At 38.3% G+C, this 17,428-nt stretch overlaps 1 protein-coding gene across 6 annotated transcripts in view; it reads right to left on the minus strand.

Annotated features, from left to right (window-relative positions):
- LOC100855390 (uncharacterized) overlaps nt 1-17,428 on the minus strand; it is a 120,871-nt gene that overhangs the window by 30,528 nt on the left and 72,915 nt on the right. For 5 of the 6 annotated variants that reach the window (XM_059734021.1, XM_059734027.1, XM_059734024.1 and 2 more), the window contains 7 exons: nt 12,426-12,587; nt 11,673-11,720; nt 9,948-10,055; nt 7,989-8,063; nt 3,100-3,150; nt 2,478-2,621; nt 2,238-2,365 (listed from right to left, as the gene is read on the minus strand). In XM_059734021.1, coding sequence (XP_059590004.1) covers nt 2,238-2,365; nt 2,478-2,621; nt 3,100-3,150; nt 7,989-8,063; nt 9,948-10,055; nt 11,673-11,720; nt 12,426-12,587 — 716 coding nt within the window. The remainder of the gene's footprint in view (nt 1-2,237; nt 2,366-2,477; nt 2,622-3,099; nt 3,151-7,988; nt 8,064-9,947; nt 10,056-11,672; nt 11,721-12,425; nt 12,588-17,428) is intronic. The other variant, XM_059734023.1, reaches the window with a different exon arrangement.

Raw genomic sequence — 17,428 nt, forward strand, 5'->3', positions numbered from 1 at the left:
CCTCGACCACTTCAGGTTTATCATCGTCGTCCTCGTGTCGTTGCTCCTCTCCCTTTTCCTGAGGCACCTGCTGACTCACTTCCTATCCCTTCGGCTTCACCTGCCCCGGCTCTGCCTTCTCCTAATGACTTACCCATTGCTGTTCGGAAAGGTACTCGCTCTACTCGTAATCCTCATCCTATTTACAATTTTTTGAGTTATCATCGATTATCTTCACCCTATTCTGCTTTTGTTTCTGCTATATCCTCTGTTTCTCTTCCCAAGAGCACCCATGAAGCTCTTTCCCATCCAGGCTGGCGACAGGCAATGGTGGATGAAATGGCTGCTCTGCACTCTAATGGCACTTGGGATCTTGTTGTTTTACCCCCTGGTAAATCTACAGTTGGTTGTCGTTGGGTCTATGCAGTTAAGGTTGGTCCTGATGGTCAGGTTGATCGCCTTAAGGCCCGCTTAGTTGCTAAAGGCTATACTCAAGTTTATGGTTCTGATTATGGTGACACATTCTCCCCTGTTGCCAAGATTGCTTCTGTCCGCTTGCTTCTCTCCATGGCTGCTATGTGTTCTTGGCCTCTTTATCAGTTGGATATTAAAAATGCCTTCCTTCATGGTGATCTTGCCGAGGAAGTTTATATGGAGCAACCTCCTGGTTTTGTTGCTCAGGGGGAGTCTGGTTTAGTGTGCAGGTTACGCCGTTCTCTATATGGCTTGAAACAATCTCCTCGAGCATGGTTTAGCCGTTTTAGTTCTGTTGTTCAAGAGTTTGGCATGCTTCGCAGTACAGCAGACCATTCAGTTTTTTATCATCATAACTCCTTGGGGCAGTGTATTTATCTGGTTGTTTATGTGGACGACATCGTCATTACAGGCAGTGATCAGGATGGTATACAGAAACTAAAGCAACATCTTTTTACCCACTTTCAGACCAAAGACTTGGGGAAACTCAAGTATTTCTTGGGAATTGAGATAGCTCAATCTAGTTCTGGTGTGGTCCTTTCCCAAAGGAAGTATGCTTTAGACATCCTGGAAGAAACCGGTATGTTAGACTGTAAACCGGTAGACACACCTATGGATCCGAATGTCAAACTTGTACCAGGACAGGGGGAGCCTTTAGGAGACCCCGGGAGATATCGACGACTCGTAGGTAAATTGAACTATCTCACCATTACTCGTCCAGACATTTCTTTTCCTGTGAGTGTTGTTAGTCAATTCCTACAGTCACCATGTGATAGCCATTGGGATGCCGTAATCCGTATTCTTCGATATATCAAAAGTACACCAGGCCAAGGTGTATTGTACGAGAACAGAGGTCATACTCAAGTTGTTGGTTACACAGATGCAGATTGGGCTGGCTCACCCACAGATAGACGTTCCACTTCAGGGTACTGTGTTTTTATTGGAGGTAATCTAATATCTTGGAAGAGTAAGAAACAAGATGTAGTGGCCAGATCTAGCGCTGAAGCCGAGTATCGAGCTATGGCTTTGGCAACATGTGAACTCATATGGTTGAGACATCTTCTTCAGGAGTTGCGATTTGGAAAGGATGAACAGATGAAACTCATCTGTGATAACCAGGCCGCATTACATATTGCATCCAATCCAGTCTTTCATGAAAGGACCAAGCATATTGAAGTTGACTGTCATTTCATTAGAGAGAAGATCGCATCAGGATGTGTTGCTACAAGTTTTGTCAATTCAAATGATCAACTAGCAGACATCTTCACTAAATCTCTCAGAGGTCCTAGGATTAAATATATTTGTAACAAGCTTGGTGCATATGACGTATATGCTCCAGCTTGAGGGGGAGTGTTGAATATAATGTATGTATAGTATACTATCTTTCCTTATTAATATAGGTCATATGTATGGTAGTTAGGACTCCTAGCCTTGTATATATATATATCTCTCAATTGTAAGTAAAAATATATGAATGAAAATAAGGTTTTTCTCCTTTCTCTCTCTCTTTCAACACTTAGAAATGAAGCAAACATGCCAATTAAGTGAAGGATAAACCATAAGACACACCAATAAGGGCAACATCAAATCTACATGTCACTATTTAATAGACAATTTAGAATATACAAAATGATATCAAGTACCAAAGTTGAACAAGTAATTATAATGTGCTCCCACTAACATACTATAACAAGTATCTAAAAAAATATCTTGGAAGAAACCAAATCTTCAGAAACATAAGTAAACAAATAAAAGGACTCTGAAAAAGCAAATAAATAGCATACCGAATACAGTCAGTGTTCTTCTCCAAGTACAATTTCAGATCCTTGAAGCATCTTTTCTCTAAGGACAAGATTTCAGATACACCAGAATCCACGGGAAACAATTTGCAAAAAATTTGATATACTAGTAACTGCAAAAAGAAACCAGAAAAATGTAATACTCAGGTAATGATTTCAAATGCAACAGTCACTATAAGAGAAGGGAGGAAGAACATAACATTCACCAGTTCAAAAGATCTTCACCTGGGTAAATCCACGTAAACTGTGGTGATGTGAAGTTAATAATGGAATTATAGGAGGAAGTAGTTCATCCAAGTGCCTAAACCGAACCGCTTCAGGTGCATGCAGGATGACATTTGCTGCTATAAATACATATGAAGAGAGTGCCTGCAATCAATGCATAAAATTGCCTTTGTTTTCTTGGTACATATAAGAGAACTATGGTCTGTGATAAATACATATGATACACATTTGAACTGGTTTTTAGATTCATATGATACACATTTGAACTGGTTTACGATAAATTTCACAGTTAAATTGCCGTTCTTTTCTTGCTATATACAAGAGAACTATGGACTTCACAAATTTCTCAGTATGAAAAGTCCAACTGCATTTGTTTCCAAATGTTTGAACAATAGAACTCATCTAATATACAAGTTCCCACTACTTGATACACATACGCACCCACCCAATAAGCATCATCAATTATAAAATTCTTGCAACTAAGGCCTGAGTTTCAATATGTCGGCATCATAAGTGCCATTTTCAAACAAAATTAGTGTATCATGTAGAAGAAACCATTAAAAGTCAAACAGAGAGAGAGAGAGAGAGACGCAGAGACAAATCACATCAACATAACATTTACCTGAGGCCTCATATCATAATCTTGTAATATAGGAACTAACTGGTCCACAACCTGTGATATAAGCAGTAAATAAGAAATAATAAAAAAATTTCATTCTTGTAATCGATAAAATAACAAAGAGCAGGAGAGCATAAAATGATGAAAATTAAAAATCCTTGAATTCTTGGTACCACAATGCCTTTTCACCATTTATCTGTCCCTTTGTTAGCCTTACATTCTCATTGAACATTTTGTAATGAATGTGTTAGAATTGACAGTATGTGCATGTATCTACCAATGTAAGTAAAAGAGTGAGAAACTCAATTAAATCTAGATTTTTTTTTATTTTTTTATTTTTGGATAGGCAAAAGATAAATATTATTAAAGGAGCCCCAAAAAGCAAGCACCAAAGTACATGGTAATATACAAAGAACAGCAAGATTATGGGGAGAGAGAAAAAATGGTTGGTTGTGAACAAAGCATTTATTGGTTGATTTCTTTGTCATAATTTTTATAGAATACTAAAGTGTAATTAATGTTCTTTAATTAAGTGAAGATTACTTAATTTTTGTAAAATTATTCTATGGGAGCTAGTTTTCTAGGGTTCCCACTCGAGCTATTTAATTAAGTATGCAATTAATTAATTGAGCAATTAGGAAATTGTAGTACACCATATGGTTTTGGGTGTACCATGAGAATCATGACTAAGGCTAGGTCATTAACGGTATTTTGGTCATTATACTTTACCCTAAGGTCTACATAAAGCAATATTGTGCTCTATGGAGAAAACACTAGAAAAAGAAAAGCCGAGGAGCACCTGCCCTCTCTCACCATCTCTTCCCAGTCTTTGGTCAAGGAGATTGCTCACACAACCTTGAATATGAAAGAATAGCATCAAGAGGAAGATCCTTAGTGATTAAAATGTCTCAACAAAGCTTCTATAATTTTTAAATATTGTGATCCATGGGAAGCATGAAGTAATTTTCTTTTCCGCGTTCATGCAATTTGAATCTAACACCACTAACCACTATAGGTATTGGAATAGGCAAGCCACAAGGTTTATCACCACTTTCACAGATACAGATGTTACATGGGCAACATAGTCACCATAAGCCAGTTTCTCTTTATAGTCCTATAACAAACATGATAAAACAATTTCATATATGATTTATAAATTATATAATTAGATTCATAATAAACCTAAAATATTCTATCAAAGAAAAAAATAAATAACTTCCCTCCATTTACTTCAACCTAGCTAATCATTCAAAACTAGAAAAGACATGAGCAAAACCAAAGAATACTCACGAATGATATATTATTGGCTTGAGTGAATGATTGGCATTTTCAAACAATATATGAATTCTCATTTTCCGAACAGTCCAAAATATGCATAAAGGATAATCCTCCACACCTTCCTATGCTTTTTCCCTATAAATTCACATGTCACCTTAAAAGAGTCTCTCTTACTAAGGCAAGCAGCACCCACTCCACTTTGAAAAGAGATAATAACAAATGTCAAAAGATCCTTGTTTTTGTGCAATGAAGGATGTGATCAACCAATTCTTCTTCACCCTTGTAGAGAGAACAATGAGTTTCCAAATTTCAACCCCTCTTTTCTAACTGAACCAAGGTCAAAATTGTCCCCCAAACTGCTTCCCGTGTAAATAATAATCACAAAATAAACAAAAAAAAACCACCTTTGTTGAGGATAATGAATTCTAAATCACTTTTGTAGGATATTTCCTACCAAACTCCAACTCCATAAAAGAAAATAAGGCTTTGACTTCCCCAAACTTCCCCACTATAACCCACGTCCATGGGGGGCTCCCTTTTATAGACAAACCTTCAAAACCATTTTCCAAGAAAAGCCTTGTTATGGACAGATAAGTGTCTAATGTCAAACGCTCTTTTCTTCTTGTCCATGCAAGCAATTGACCATCTCACCTCATGAGGCTCTTCCTCAAGAACTTCACCACCCCTCCTCTCTCCCACCTTTCAACTCTTGCCCCAACCACCACAAAGAAGGTTTCTTTGAATCTTCTCAAATTTCAAGCTCGCCTCTTTTGGAATGGCAAATAGGGACATAAAAATAAAATGGCAAGGTAGACAGTGTGTTTTAAAGCCTTTCACAGTTCGATAAATATCATTGTTTCCACAAAAGTAAGCCTTCATCGTTCCTCTACCACATCCCAAACCATCAATGACTTATAGGAGGCTCCTAGCAGAAGATCCAAGTAAGCAATGGAAAGCTCACCCACCCTAGAACCCTACAAAGAAATCACATTCTCCGTATTAGTGACCCCTCCTACTAGAATTAACTCTTCTTCATATTAATTTTCAACCCAAAAATTGTCTCAAACCAAATGAGAGTCCAACTCAAATACATTAATGCTCCATGCATCACAAAAAATGAGTGCCATCTACAGACAACAAATAGGACATCATTACCACTTTAGCACCAAAACAAATAATAGAATCCCCCTACCTTAGCCCCTTTGAACTATAAAAGAAATCAATTGGAGCACCATTCAACAACTTACAAACCCTAAAGGAAGCCCCAATTAACATGGTTACATGCCTTCTCGATGTCTACCTTACAAACTACTACCCTACTAGAGCTCTTCAACCTTGAATCTATCATCTCATTTGTAATAAGCACCAAATCCAAATTTGTCTACCCTCCACAAAAAGACATTTTGAGAATTGAAAATCACTCTGTCTATCATTTTCTTGATATTATCAGCAAAAATCTTTGCTAATAGGTTATACAAGCCCCATACTAAACCAATGAGTTTTGTCCTTTAAATCTTCCACACTACCTTTCTTAAATGCTAAGATAAAAAGAAGCATTTATGTTTTTCTTGAAAAAAGTCCTATCATAAAAGTCCTTAAAGAAGTTTATCACTTCATTCATGATAATATAAAATCATCTAGTCTAGGAGTGGGAGCATTATCCCCACTCAACCTGTTCAAACCCAAAAATGCTTCTTTCGTTGTGAAATGCTCCTACACCTTGGTCTTGTGCCATAAAGCCAAGGTGAAATCATCTAGTCTAAAACTTTTATCCCCACTCAACCTGTTCAAACCTAAAAATACTTCTTCCATTGTGAAATGATCCTACACCATAGTTTCTTGAAGGCAAATCAAGTCTACTTTTTGCAATCTAATCAAACATTTAATAACATCACATTTCTCTCTGTCTCTAGCCCCTCAAAACATTTCATGAAAAAAATTATAAACTTCAATGACCAACTAAAGCTAATTCCCATCCAACCTTCTCACTCCTCCTTATCTACCTTAATTAAAAGTTGTCGTTCATTGAGCAGTCAAATTTCCAAACTCTCTCCTTTCTTAATCACAATCTAGACTTCTTCTTAAATTTGTCATCAAACTTAATTCCCCCGTTACTCTCCATCTACCTTAAAAGGGCCATAATTAACCTTCCAAAACTTAGTAAGGAAGATCATCATTAAATCTTAATATGATAAAACTAGCTCACCTTACCATCTCCTTGTCAATTAGGCCCTTAAGCGACCTAAAACATTTTCTTGGAACACCATGAAGCTCCCATCTCAAAGAATCATCCTCAACAGCCCCCCTTCATCACCTCGAAACCCTTTATGACTTCCTTTTTAATCCTTTCTAAGCTCTATCCTTCCATCCAAAGTCAAAGATCGAAGCCCTCAATAGAAGAAAAAAAAGAGCCTTGGCCCCTAGAGAAAGTACAAAGGTTTGGACTTTCCTGAGAATCTCACTATTGTAGCCAGAAAAAGCTCCTCTATGCCTAACAAACCTGCCTCCTGCGAGTGAAGGGCAACAATCTCCTTTAAAGCTCCAATCTCACCATGGGCAACCCCACCAATGAAAACCACTCTTTAGATCTCTCACTACGAGTCCATGGCGAAAATACAACAAAAATGCTCTAAGGGCTCACTTATGAGAGTAAGGAAAGGGCTATAATCCCTTAAATAAGCCCCTAGATCATAATCCCAATGGGCCTCAAAAACCCCCACATTAGGTGCCTATGGGCTTGTATTTTTCCAACACACCCGCTATTGTTAGAATACATGATATACATTATGGGCTCAAATCCTACAAGTTACAACTTTTAGGAAAATTGGTTGTCTAACATAAATATCAAAGCCTCATTTGGTAGGAGGTCATGTGTTCAAACCTCACTACAACATATTTATATCCCTAATTTATTAAGTAAGCCCAAAAGATGTTGATTGTGATTGTTTGCCTATGGGCCTACGTGTCTTTTCACATGCGGGTATGGGGTTGCACATGAAGAAGGGTCTTAGAGTGCATGATATACATTGTGGGCCCAAATCCTACAAGTTTAATCTTTTAGGAAAATTGGTTGTCTAACACCTATTAATCCTTTAAAATTTGAAGGCTCCCCTCATTTGGATTCCAAAAGTGTCTAGTTCAAAAAAATTCTTTTTGGCCTCAAGGATAATCTATATAATACACATAATTACCGGGTAATTGAGTACATACAAAGAAATATATGTAAATTCCTTTTGATATACCAAAGAAAATCCATCTCTCTCTCTTACATCCATGATTTACAAGACAGTGATTGTGAAGTAATCACAACACACAAAGGGAGGGAGGAAGGAGAATAAGAGAGATATAAAAAAGCCCTCCAGCTAAATTATGAACCTTCTCTCAACAGAATAACCATGAAACATCTGTTTGAATTCTCCCAGGACATCATCAAAATGTTCCCTAGCAATGGAAACTTCAAGTATATATGAATTGCAACACATGCAAATGCACAGGGAGGGTGGGACAGAGAGATTTAAAAGAGCCATGCAGCTAAGTTAGGAACATTCTTTCAACAGAATAACCATAAAACATCTGTCTGGATTTCTCTCAGGAAATCCTTAAAAATTCCTTACCAGTGACGGAAACTTCAAGTATATATGAATTGCAAATGTTTCTAAGTATTGACGAACAGAAGGCAAGTTGTTTCTCTGCAAGGAATACAATAATCAAAGTTTTTAAATTCTTCAAATGCACATGTTAATGAGAACAATATTAATAGGTGAATAAACTGCAAGAATCGAAAATGATTGTGATGGTGGAATAAAATGTGATAAAATTGAAGATAACATAAGTCTGCCATACTAAGACTGTCACATGTAGAAAGTTAATTTCTTACAATTCCAAATTTTCTGGTGCTTAACAAAAAACATTAACTTTTTACATCTATACAAGTATCCATATGATATAATATAAATAATGATAATATGTATGTGTCATGTAAGGATTCAAATTGAGCTCAGGTTGGTGAAGCATTAACTGGAGCCCAATCCAACCTTGCTTGTCACTCACATCCTCCAACCTCCGCTTCTCTCTCGAGATTGCACCAAACTCTCTCATACTTTCCACCTCTATCACTCATTGCTCACGGATGCCTTACCTCCTAGGCTTTAGAACCTTTGTAGATGACTCCACTATAAAGGATATTTTGTTTCCTTCTTCTACTAGTTTCATCAAATAAAACAGTGTAATAAAATAAAATGGCTTCTAGAATAACTATAAAGCCCAGTATCTCTTTGGAATAGTACCCGCTACACTTTAACCTATTTTACTTGTATCCAATTTCCATCTTTCTTTCTGTTTTTATTACATACTGCCCACTTCATGCAAGGTATATGTCCTTCCATGAAAGAGAAACTTTTGACTTAGCACTCTTTAAACTAGGTGTTTGACTTCTGCAAAATTTCATCCCTTAAGTTTATCACATCCTCTCAACCCATGCAATTTCAATGCAGAAGAGCAAGTAGAAAAAGAAAGCAAAAGAAGGGAAACAGAGTGAAATACATCCTAAACTGACACCAGTTATTGAATCAGAAAAATATAAATCAATTTATTTATTTGTTGGTCAATCTTGAATTATGTCATCTATAAGTGAACTGACAGACTGGATTTTCACAATCCCATTTTCTTCTTTGAAAAACAAACATATTACATAAAATATTTCCATACTTCAATTAACCCAAAAAAATAAAAATGTCACTCGAGCCCACTTCTAATTTGCCTGTTCATGCATCACATGTGCCCCAAAGAATAAGTTTCTCAAATGAGCAGAACTAAGACATTAATACACGATAATAATCATTCACTATTGCAAGAGATGAGTTACTCATATTGAAGGATCCAACTTATTCGGTTATTCCCCATGAAGGATTAAATAAACCATATCAATCAGATGCACAGAAACATAGCTTGGACAACACAACAGAAATTATATGCTATAATATTTGTGAAGAAAGCTGGCATGAGAAAAGCATGCCAAATTTTATTCAAGTGGCTAAATAGGGAATAAAACAAGCAGCAAGATTTGAGCTCAAGACCTCCTAAAAGCCAATGTTATAATACCAAGTTAAACTACTAGTTAACCCAAAACCTTAAATGGTTTGGGTAAAAGGTCAACAATGTCTATCAATTCAATTAACCAAGGCTAATGGCCTTAACAAATGCTATATCCAAACCAAGTAAAATTAAAAGCATTCCTACCTCTTTAACAAAGAGAAAAAAATAAATAAAATAATATTGCAAACATCACTAAATTGAATGACACAAAGATGCACCTAATTGGAAAAACTTAGAGAAAAATGATCCAATAAAGCTCATAAATTTCAACCAAAAGATGGTGTTCAAACAACAAATGCCTAGAATAATGCAGATAAAAAATATTGCAATTTGCCTATTGGAAAAAGAAAAATGAAAAACCATTGCAATTTATCTTCCACCATTAAGGCCCAATATTCAGTAATAAATTGCAAATTGAATGAGAAACAAACTAAAGTTAGGAAGGAGATTGCATATTTTATAAAGCAACGTTTACTCACATAGAGGGAAATGTGCAAGAAACATGAAACTCTCTGAACTATATCTTGGTGAATGAATCTTGACAAAACACAAATCATTTGCCAAGCACGAATTTTGTGCCTATGGATCTGTTGATAATAAAAGCACACATTAACATATTGTATATACAACAAGAATCAAAGAAACAAAAGATAGCTAGAATTTTGAACACACACAAAAGGATGAAGAGGACTCCATCCAACTTTAAAAAAAAAAAAAAAAAAACAAGAGAAGAGGAAAAAGAGTTTCTAAAATTATGAAATAATCTCATTTTCATATTCCTTTTTGTCCCTATGTGTGTGTGTGTGTGTATTTTGATAACCGAAGAGCCTTCCATGGCCAAGCCCTTAGGACTCTCCATGGGAACCCAAACCTCGGGGTGCTAACCACACCCGCAACAACCTGCACCAAGTAAATCAAGGTATCATCACTATCAAAATTCAAACATGGGACCATGTGCCTCGTATAAGGACCACACCTCCCAACATTCGCCCTAACCAATTGGGCTACACTAGCGCACATTTTTTGTCCCTATAATATTTCAAATAATTTCCTAAGTTGAAATAACTCCAGCACAAATAATTATTTACCAACTTGAATAATGATATTTGTTGAAACTAGAAACTTTTTTTCTTCATATTTCATCTCTATTATTTTTGGTAGGATGACATTATCTTCTTCCTTTTATTTATTTATTTTGGTGATTCTCCTTTTCCCTTTAGGCTTTTTGATCATATTTTTCTTTTAGGTTAGGATAATATTTTCTTTCCTTCTTATTAAGAGATATTTTGTTATCCCTCTGTCAAAGTAGGATAAATATGGTATATAATTAGCAACCATCACATGATTTAGATTTTAGAATATAGACAGAATCTTGCAATATCTGAAGTCTACCCATAGGAAAGGTGTTCTTTTCAAAGGGAATGAAAAGCTAAGTTTAGAAGCATACATGGATGTTGATTTGGCTGAAAATAGTTCTTGAAGATTTGGAAGTCAAGTGAGCAGGAACTATGAAACTATAATATAACAACAACAAATCTGCAATCAACATTGCTCTTAATCTGATACAACATGGTTGCACTAAGCATGTGGATGTAGAAGGACACTTCATCAAAGACAAGCTAGACAGTGGTCTAATTTCTACTCCATATGTCTCAACAACTGGGCCATATATAGACATTCTAACTAAGGGCTTACCAAGTCACTCATTTCAACAGATTACAAGCAAGCTGGGAATGGACATCTACTCACCAACTTGAGGGGGAGTGCTGACAAATCACTATGGATTTGTTAAAGGATTAAATCCCTATGCAACTGGAATTGTAAATTTTTGTATAGTTGTATTTTTTTTCTTTCTTTCATAAGTCGCTAGCATGGTGGTTGGTGAGTCTTTATTTCTAGAAACTAATTCCTGATTTTGTGTAAAGGTAGATTCCTAAATTAGTTAGACCTCTTCATTAAAATATTATATTCTTCTTAGTCATTAAGATAATTGAGATTCAAGTTGTCCACAGTAATCCTCCTTTTCCCTTTAGGCTTTCCAATAATGTTTTTCGGTTAGATTACGAGAATAATATATTTTCCTTTTTATTAAAAGGATATTTTGGTTTCCTTCGTCCAAGTTAGGAGAACTATTGTGTACTTTCAGCAGTTAAGTACATGACTTAGAATAATGAATGAAAATCAGTTCTTTCAGCAACACTCACCCTGCTGTACTTTTTATACAACTCCTTTGAGAGATCTGTGTCATTTACCTGCATCAATGAGCAATGCAATCACTACTATCATACATAATAATAAAATATGACATTTGTTAATAAAGAGAAACAGCATGAGCCAGTATATATGAACCAAGAATGGGATGGGCATGACAAATATAAACTAATTAGTTTTTCCACTAGATGATTTCATGAGAATGTGTGCAACTCACAAACTCTTCACTACATCTATTTCAATTTCCCAAAGCAAGCACTAATTGTAGTTTTGTAGGGAGCTCTTTATTTCATCTAAAGAAGAAAAACTTTACTCTATGGGCTCCCACATGTATCATATAGTAATAAAGTATTATCACAATAATCTAACAAAATGGTTTACTTCATTTTCTCTTATGTAAAACATGTAGCCTGCAATGTGTTTCAAGAACATAACAATATATATATATATTGAAAAGACAAATTAAATTTTGGAATGAAACACAATTCTAAATATGCAAAGCAGAAACATCTTCCCAAAGAGTACTTTTAGGTCAAATGGCAAGAAATATGGATTATGACATTAGAGACAGAAAGGTAAAATGCAATTCAGATACCACAGAATCACATTTGGCAAGATGAATCTACTAGTAATATATCATAAAAATGTGTATGATGTAAATTTCAGCTCATATCATTTTATTAGTCAGCAAATATCTTTTAGAGCATGGGTAAGATCTCCAATACTTAAATGACATTCACAATTACCACAGAATCAAGAAGCTCTAGCAGAAACAATTTTCCAGATTCAATGGCAGCATGGCAATCATCATTTTCATTTATCGGTCCCACCATGTCGGCCAAGTCAGCAAGCTTGCAGAACAGAACAGCAACAGATACACGTGCATACAACTCTGTGTTGATAAATATCTGATAAGAGATGACACCATTTGACAGTATTTTAATTAGGAGTTTCAATAAAGCAATTTAGATAGGATCATTATTTACCTGAATAAAAAAGAACTAATGTAAGAAAGGTATTACTAATAATACCATTGACCATGCAGTTTCCAAAATACCTAACAAACCTACATAGCCAATTATTAACTCGAAACAAAATGTACTCTCTTAGACACTAATTAACTGCTAGAAGCAAAATGCCTAAAAGAGGCTCTGTGATGAAGCATGTACGTATCCCAACCTCTTCAAGTCATTCCATAAGTCATCCTCAAGACTCACTTGAGCCCACCAACTCAAAATATGCGGTTCCATAATTAGTTATTCTTGATTTTATCATCCAAAGACAGGAAGGGGAGAGAGATTCTAAATGCTACACCGCTCAAGGTTTACTACAAGAGAACACAGTCTACTACCAAACCTTGGAGTCTTGCTCCAATTATAAACTCAGAAGAAGATACTGAACTCAACTTGAGCGTAGCTCCAATGTGTTAGATGATCCTCATAGGATCATTTACCTATTGTCATTATAAAAAGCAAGATTCATTGTACTCAACATCCCTTCACCAACTTGTTTCATTTGATAATCTTTCAACATTTCATAAAGCATTTGTTACCAAACTTAACTCCATTGACATACCCAAAACTGTTCAAGAGGCATTAGGGGATGGGAATTGGAGGAAAAAAAATGCAAGAGGAGATGAGTGTTTTGAAATAAAATAATACCTGGGAGATTGTGGATCTTCCTGTTGAGAAGAAACGTGTTGAGTGTAAGTAGGTTGTTGAATATAATGTATGTATAGTATACTATCTTTCCTTGTTAATATAGGTCACATGTATGGTAGTTAGGACTCCTAGCCTTGTATATATATCTCTCAATTGTAAGTAGAGATTAGATGAATGAAAATAAGGTTTTTCTCCTTTCTCTCTCTCTCTCTCAACATGGTATCAGAGCCAAAGGAGAAAACCTAATTTTTCGGTTTAGCCGTGTACTCAATTCTGGCGAACCCTCTCTTCCCGAACCACCCCGGACAACCTCATCGCCGTCGGATCTCCACCACGCCGGCAACCCTTTCCGGCGAATTTTTCCGGCGACCGGCAACCCTTTCCGGCGAATTTTTCCGGCGACCTCTTTTCCGGGCACCGACCACATATTCCGAACCGCCGGAGGCTGATCTACACGCCAGTGGAAACCCCACCGGCAACCGGAGTCTCACGCGCCCCCACGCGCCGATCTTCCCCGTCGGACTGTCACCCACGCGCCGGCGCGTGACGGCGCGTGGCTCACTTTCCGGCCACGTCCGACACATCTCCAGGCTCGTCCGGCGGCGTCTTGGCCTTCTAGCCCTCCGGCAGCCCCCCCCGAGCCCTGCATCTCCACCTTTTGTTCTTTTTTTGGCTTTCTTGCCATTCCGACCACATCTGACAGGGCTTCCTCTCCATCTCCGAGGCTTGGGTATTGCTTCTCTTCCTCTCCAGGCACGTCACGACCTTTTTCTCCGTTGATTGCACCTCTCACAGCCGTGGTCTCACTGTTTGTCTCTCTCCGCCGAAATCTGCACCCATCTTAGGGCTCTCTTCGATCCAAATACGTGAATATGACCACCAAAAATCAGATCTTTACCTCTGTTCTCTCTGGATCTCCTCTGATTACCTCAGAGAAATTGATTGGCAGTGAGAATTATCTCTCCTGGTCTGCCTCTGTTGAACTTTGGTTTATGGGTCAAGGATATGAAGATCACTTGGTTACCCAGGAGGCAGATATCCCTGAGGTTGACCGCGTACAGTGGAGGAAGATAGATGCCCAGTTATGTAGTGTATTATGGCAATCGGTTGATCCCCGGATTCTTCTTCATCTTCAGGCCTATAAAACTTGTTTTAAATTTTGGACTCAGGCCAAAGGATTATACACGAATGATATCCAGCGTCTCTATAAGGTGGCTTCTGCTATTGTCCATCTCAGCCAACAGGACTTGATCTATCTACTTATATTGGTCAGATTGCCTCTCTTAAGGAGCAGTTCTTGACTGTGATGCCTCTTACTCCTGATGTTGGGGCTCAACAAACGCAGCTTGACAAGTTCTTCATGGTCCTTACTCTTATTGGCCTCCGTCCGGATCTTGAGCCTATTCGTGATCAGATTCTTGGTAGTTCATCAGTTCCGTCCTTGGATGACGTGTTTGCTCGCCTCCTCCGTCTCTCGTCCACACAGACTTTGCCATCTGCTAGCGCTTCAGATTCTTCTGTGTTAGTTTCTCACACTACCTCTCGAGGAGGACGCAGTGGTACCCGAGGTAGAGGCCAACGTCCTCATTGCACCTATTGCAATAAACTTGGCCACACTCGTGATCGTTGCTATCAGTTACATGGAAGACCTCCTCGCACTGCCCATATGGCCCAGTCCTCTGATTCTCCGCTGCCTCAGCCTCCGAGCTCCTCTGCATCTCAGACATCTCAGGCTTCTATTGCCTCTGTTGCCCAGCCTGGTAATGCCTCTGCTTGCCTTACCCACACATCGTCTCTTGGACCCTGGATTCTAGATTCTGGAGCATCTGATCACCTATCTGGTAATAAGGATCTTTTCTCCTCTATTACTACTACCTCTGATTTACCTACTGTTACCTTAGCTAATGGTTCTCAAACTGTGGCTAAAGGTATTGGTTTGGCCCTTCCTCTGCCTTCTCTACCTCTCACTTCTGTCCTTTATACTCCTGAATGTCCTTTTAATCTTATTTCCATCAGCAAAATCACTCGTACTCTTAATTGCTCTATTACCTTTTCTGATAAATTTGTGACCTTGCAGGACCGGAGTACGGGGAAGACGATTGGCATAGGACGTGAGTCTCAAGGCCTCTATCACCTCACCTCAGATTCATCTCCTGCAGTTTGCATTTCCACTGATGCTCCTCTCCTCATTCACAATCGTCTGGGCCACCCTAGTCTCTCCAAGTTCCAGAAGATGGTTCCTCGTTTTTCCACTTTGTCGTCGCTTCCGTGTGAGTCATGTCAGCTTGGGAAACATACTCGTGTCTCGTTCCCAAAGCGTTTGAATAATCGGGCAAAGTCTCCTTTTGAGCTTGTCCACACTGATGTTTGGGGTCCTTGTCGGACCGCGTCTACTTTAGGATTTCAGTATTTTGTCACTTTCATTGATGACTATTCTCGATGTACTTGGTTATTTTTAATGAAAAATCGAGCTGCGTTATTCTCTATTTTCCAGAAATTTTATACTGAAATCCAAACCCAGTTCAATATTTCTATTCGTGTGTTACGCAGTGACAATGCCAGGGAATATTTTTCAGCCCAATTTACTTCGTTTATGTCTCATCATGGAATTCTTCATCAGTCTTCTTGTGCTCATACTCCTCAACAAAATGGGGTAGCTGAACGCAAGAATCGACATCTTGTTGAGATAGCTCGTACTCTCCTCCTCCATAGTCACGTTCCTTTTCGTTTTTGGGGGGACGCTATTCTTACCGCTTGTTATCTGATTAATCGTATGCCCTCTTCTGTCTTACACGATCAGATTCCTCACTCCCTTCTTTTCCCTGACCAACCACTTTATTTCCTTCCTCCTCGTGTCTTTGGTTGTACTTGCTTTGTTCATATTCTCACTCCTGGACAGGACAAGCTTTCCGCCAAAGCCATGAAGTGCCTCTTCTTGGGATATTCCAGACTTCAGAAGGGTTATCGTTGTTATTCCCTTGAGACTCATCGGTACTTTATCTCCGCTGATGTCACCTTCTTTGAGGACTCACCATTCTTTTCCACCACTTCTGAGTCTCTTCCCGTTTCTGAAGTCTTGCCCATTCCCATTGTCTCCCCACCTGAAGCTATGCCCCCTCGACCACTTCAAGTTTATCATCGTCGCCCGCGTGTCGTTGCTCCTCTCCCTTTTCCTGAGGCACCTGCTGACTCACTTCCTATCCCTTCGGCTTCACCTGCCCCGGCTCTGCCTTCTCCTCATGACTTACCCATTGCTGTTCGGAAAGGTACTCGCTCTACTCGTAACCCTCATCCTATTTACAATTTTTTGAGTTATCATCGATTATCTTCACCCTATTCTGCTTTTGTTTCTGCTATATCCTCTGTTTCTCTTTCCAAGAGCACCCATGAAGCTCTTTCCCATCCAGGCTGGCGATAGGCAATGGTGGATGAAATGGCTGCTCTGCACTCTAATGGCACTTGGGATCTTGTTGTTTTACCCCCTGGTAAATCTACAGTTGGTTGTCGTTGGGTCTATGCAGTTAAGGTTGGTCCTGATGGTCAGGTTGATCGCCTTAAGGCCCGCTTAGTTGCTAAAGGCTATACTCAAGTTTATGGTTCTGATTATGGTGACACATTCTCCCCTGTTGCCAAGATTGCTTCTGTCCGCTTGCTTCTCTCCATGGCTGCTATGTGCTCTTGGCCTCTTTATCAGCTGGATATTAAAAATGTCTTCCTTCATGGTGATCTTGTCGAGGAAGTTTATATGGAGCAACCTCCTGGTTTTGTTGCTCAGGGGGAGTCTGGTTTAGTGTGCAGGTTACGCCGTTCTCTATATGGCTTGAAACAATCTCCTCAAGCATGGTTTAGCCGTTTTAGTTCTGTTGTTCAAGAGTTTGGCATGCTTCGCAGTACAGCAGATCATTCAGTTTTTTATCATCATAACTCCTTGGGGCAGTGTATTTATCTAGTTGTTTATGTGGACGACATCGTCATTACAGGCAGTGATCAGGATGGTATACAGAAACTAAAGCAACATCTTTTTACCCACTTTCAGACCAAAGACTTGGGAAAACTCAAGTATTTCTTGAGAATTGAGATAGCTCAAT

Source organism: Vitis vinifera, chromosome 2 (assembly GCF_030704535.1).
Source record: "Vitis vinifera cultivar Pinot Noir 40024 chromosome 2, ASM3070453v1".
Classification (NCBI taxonomy): Eukaryota; Viridiplantae; Streptophyta; class Magnoliopsida; order Vitales; family Vitaceae; genus Vitis; species Vitis vinifera.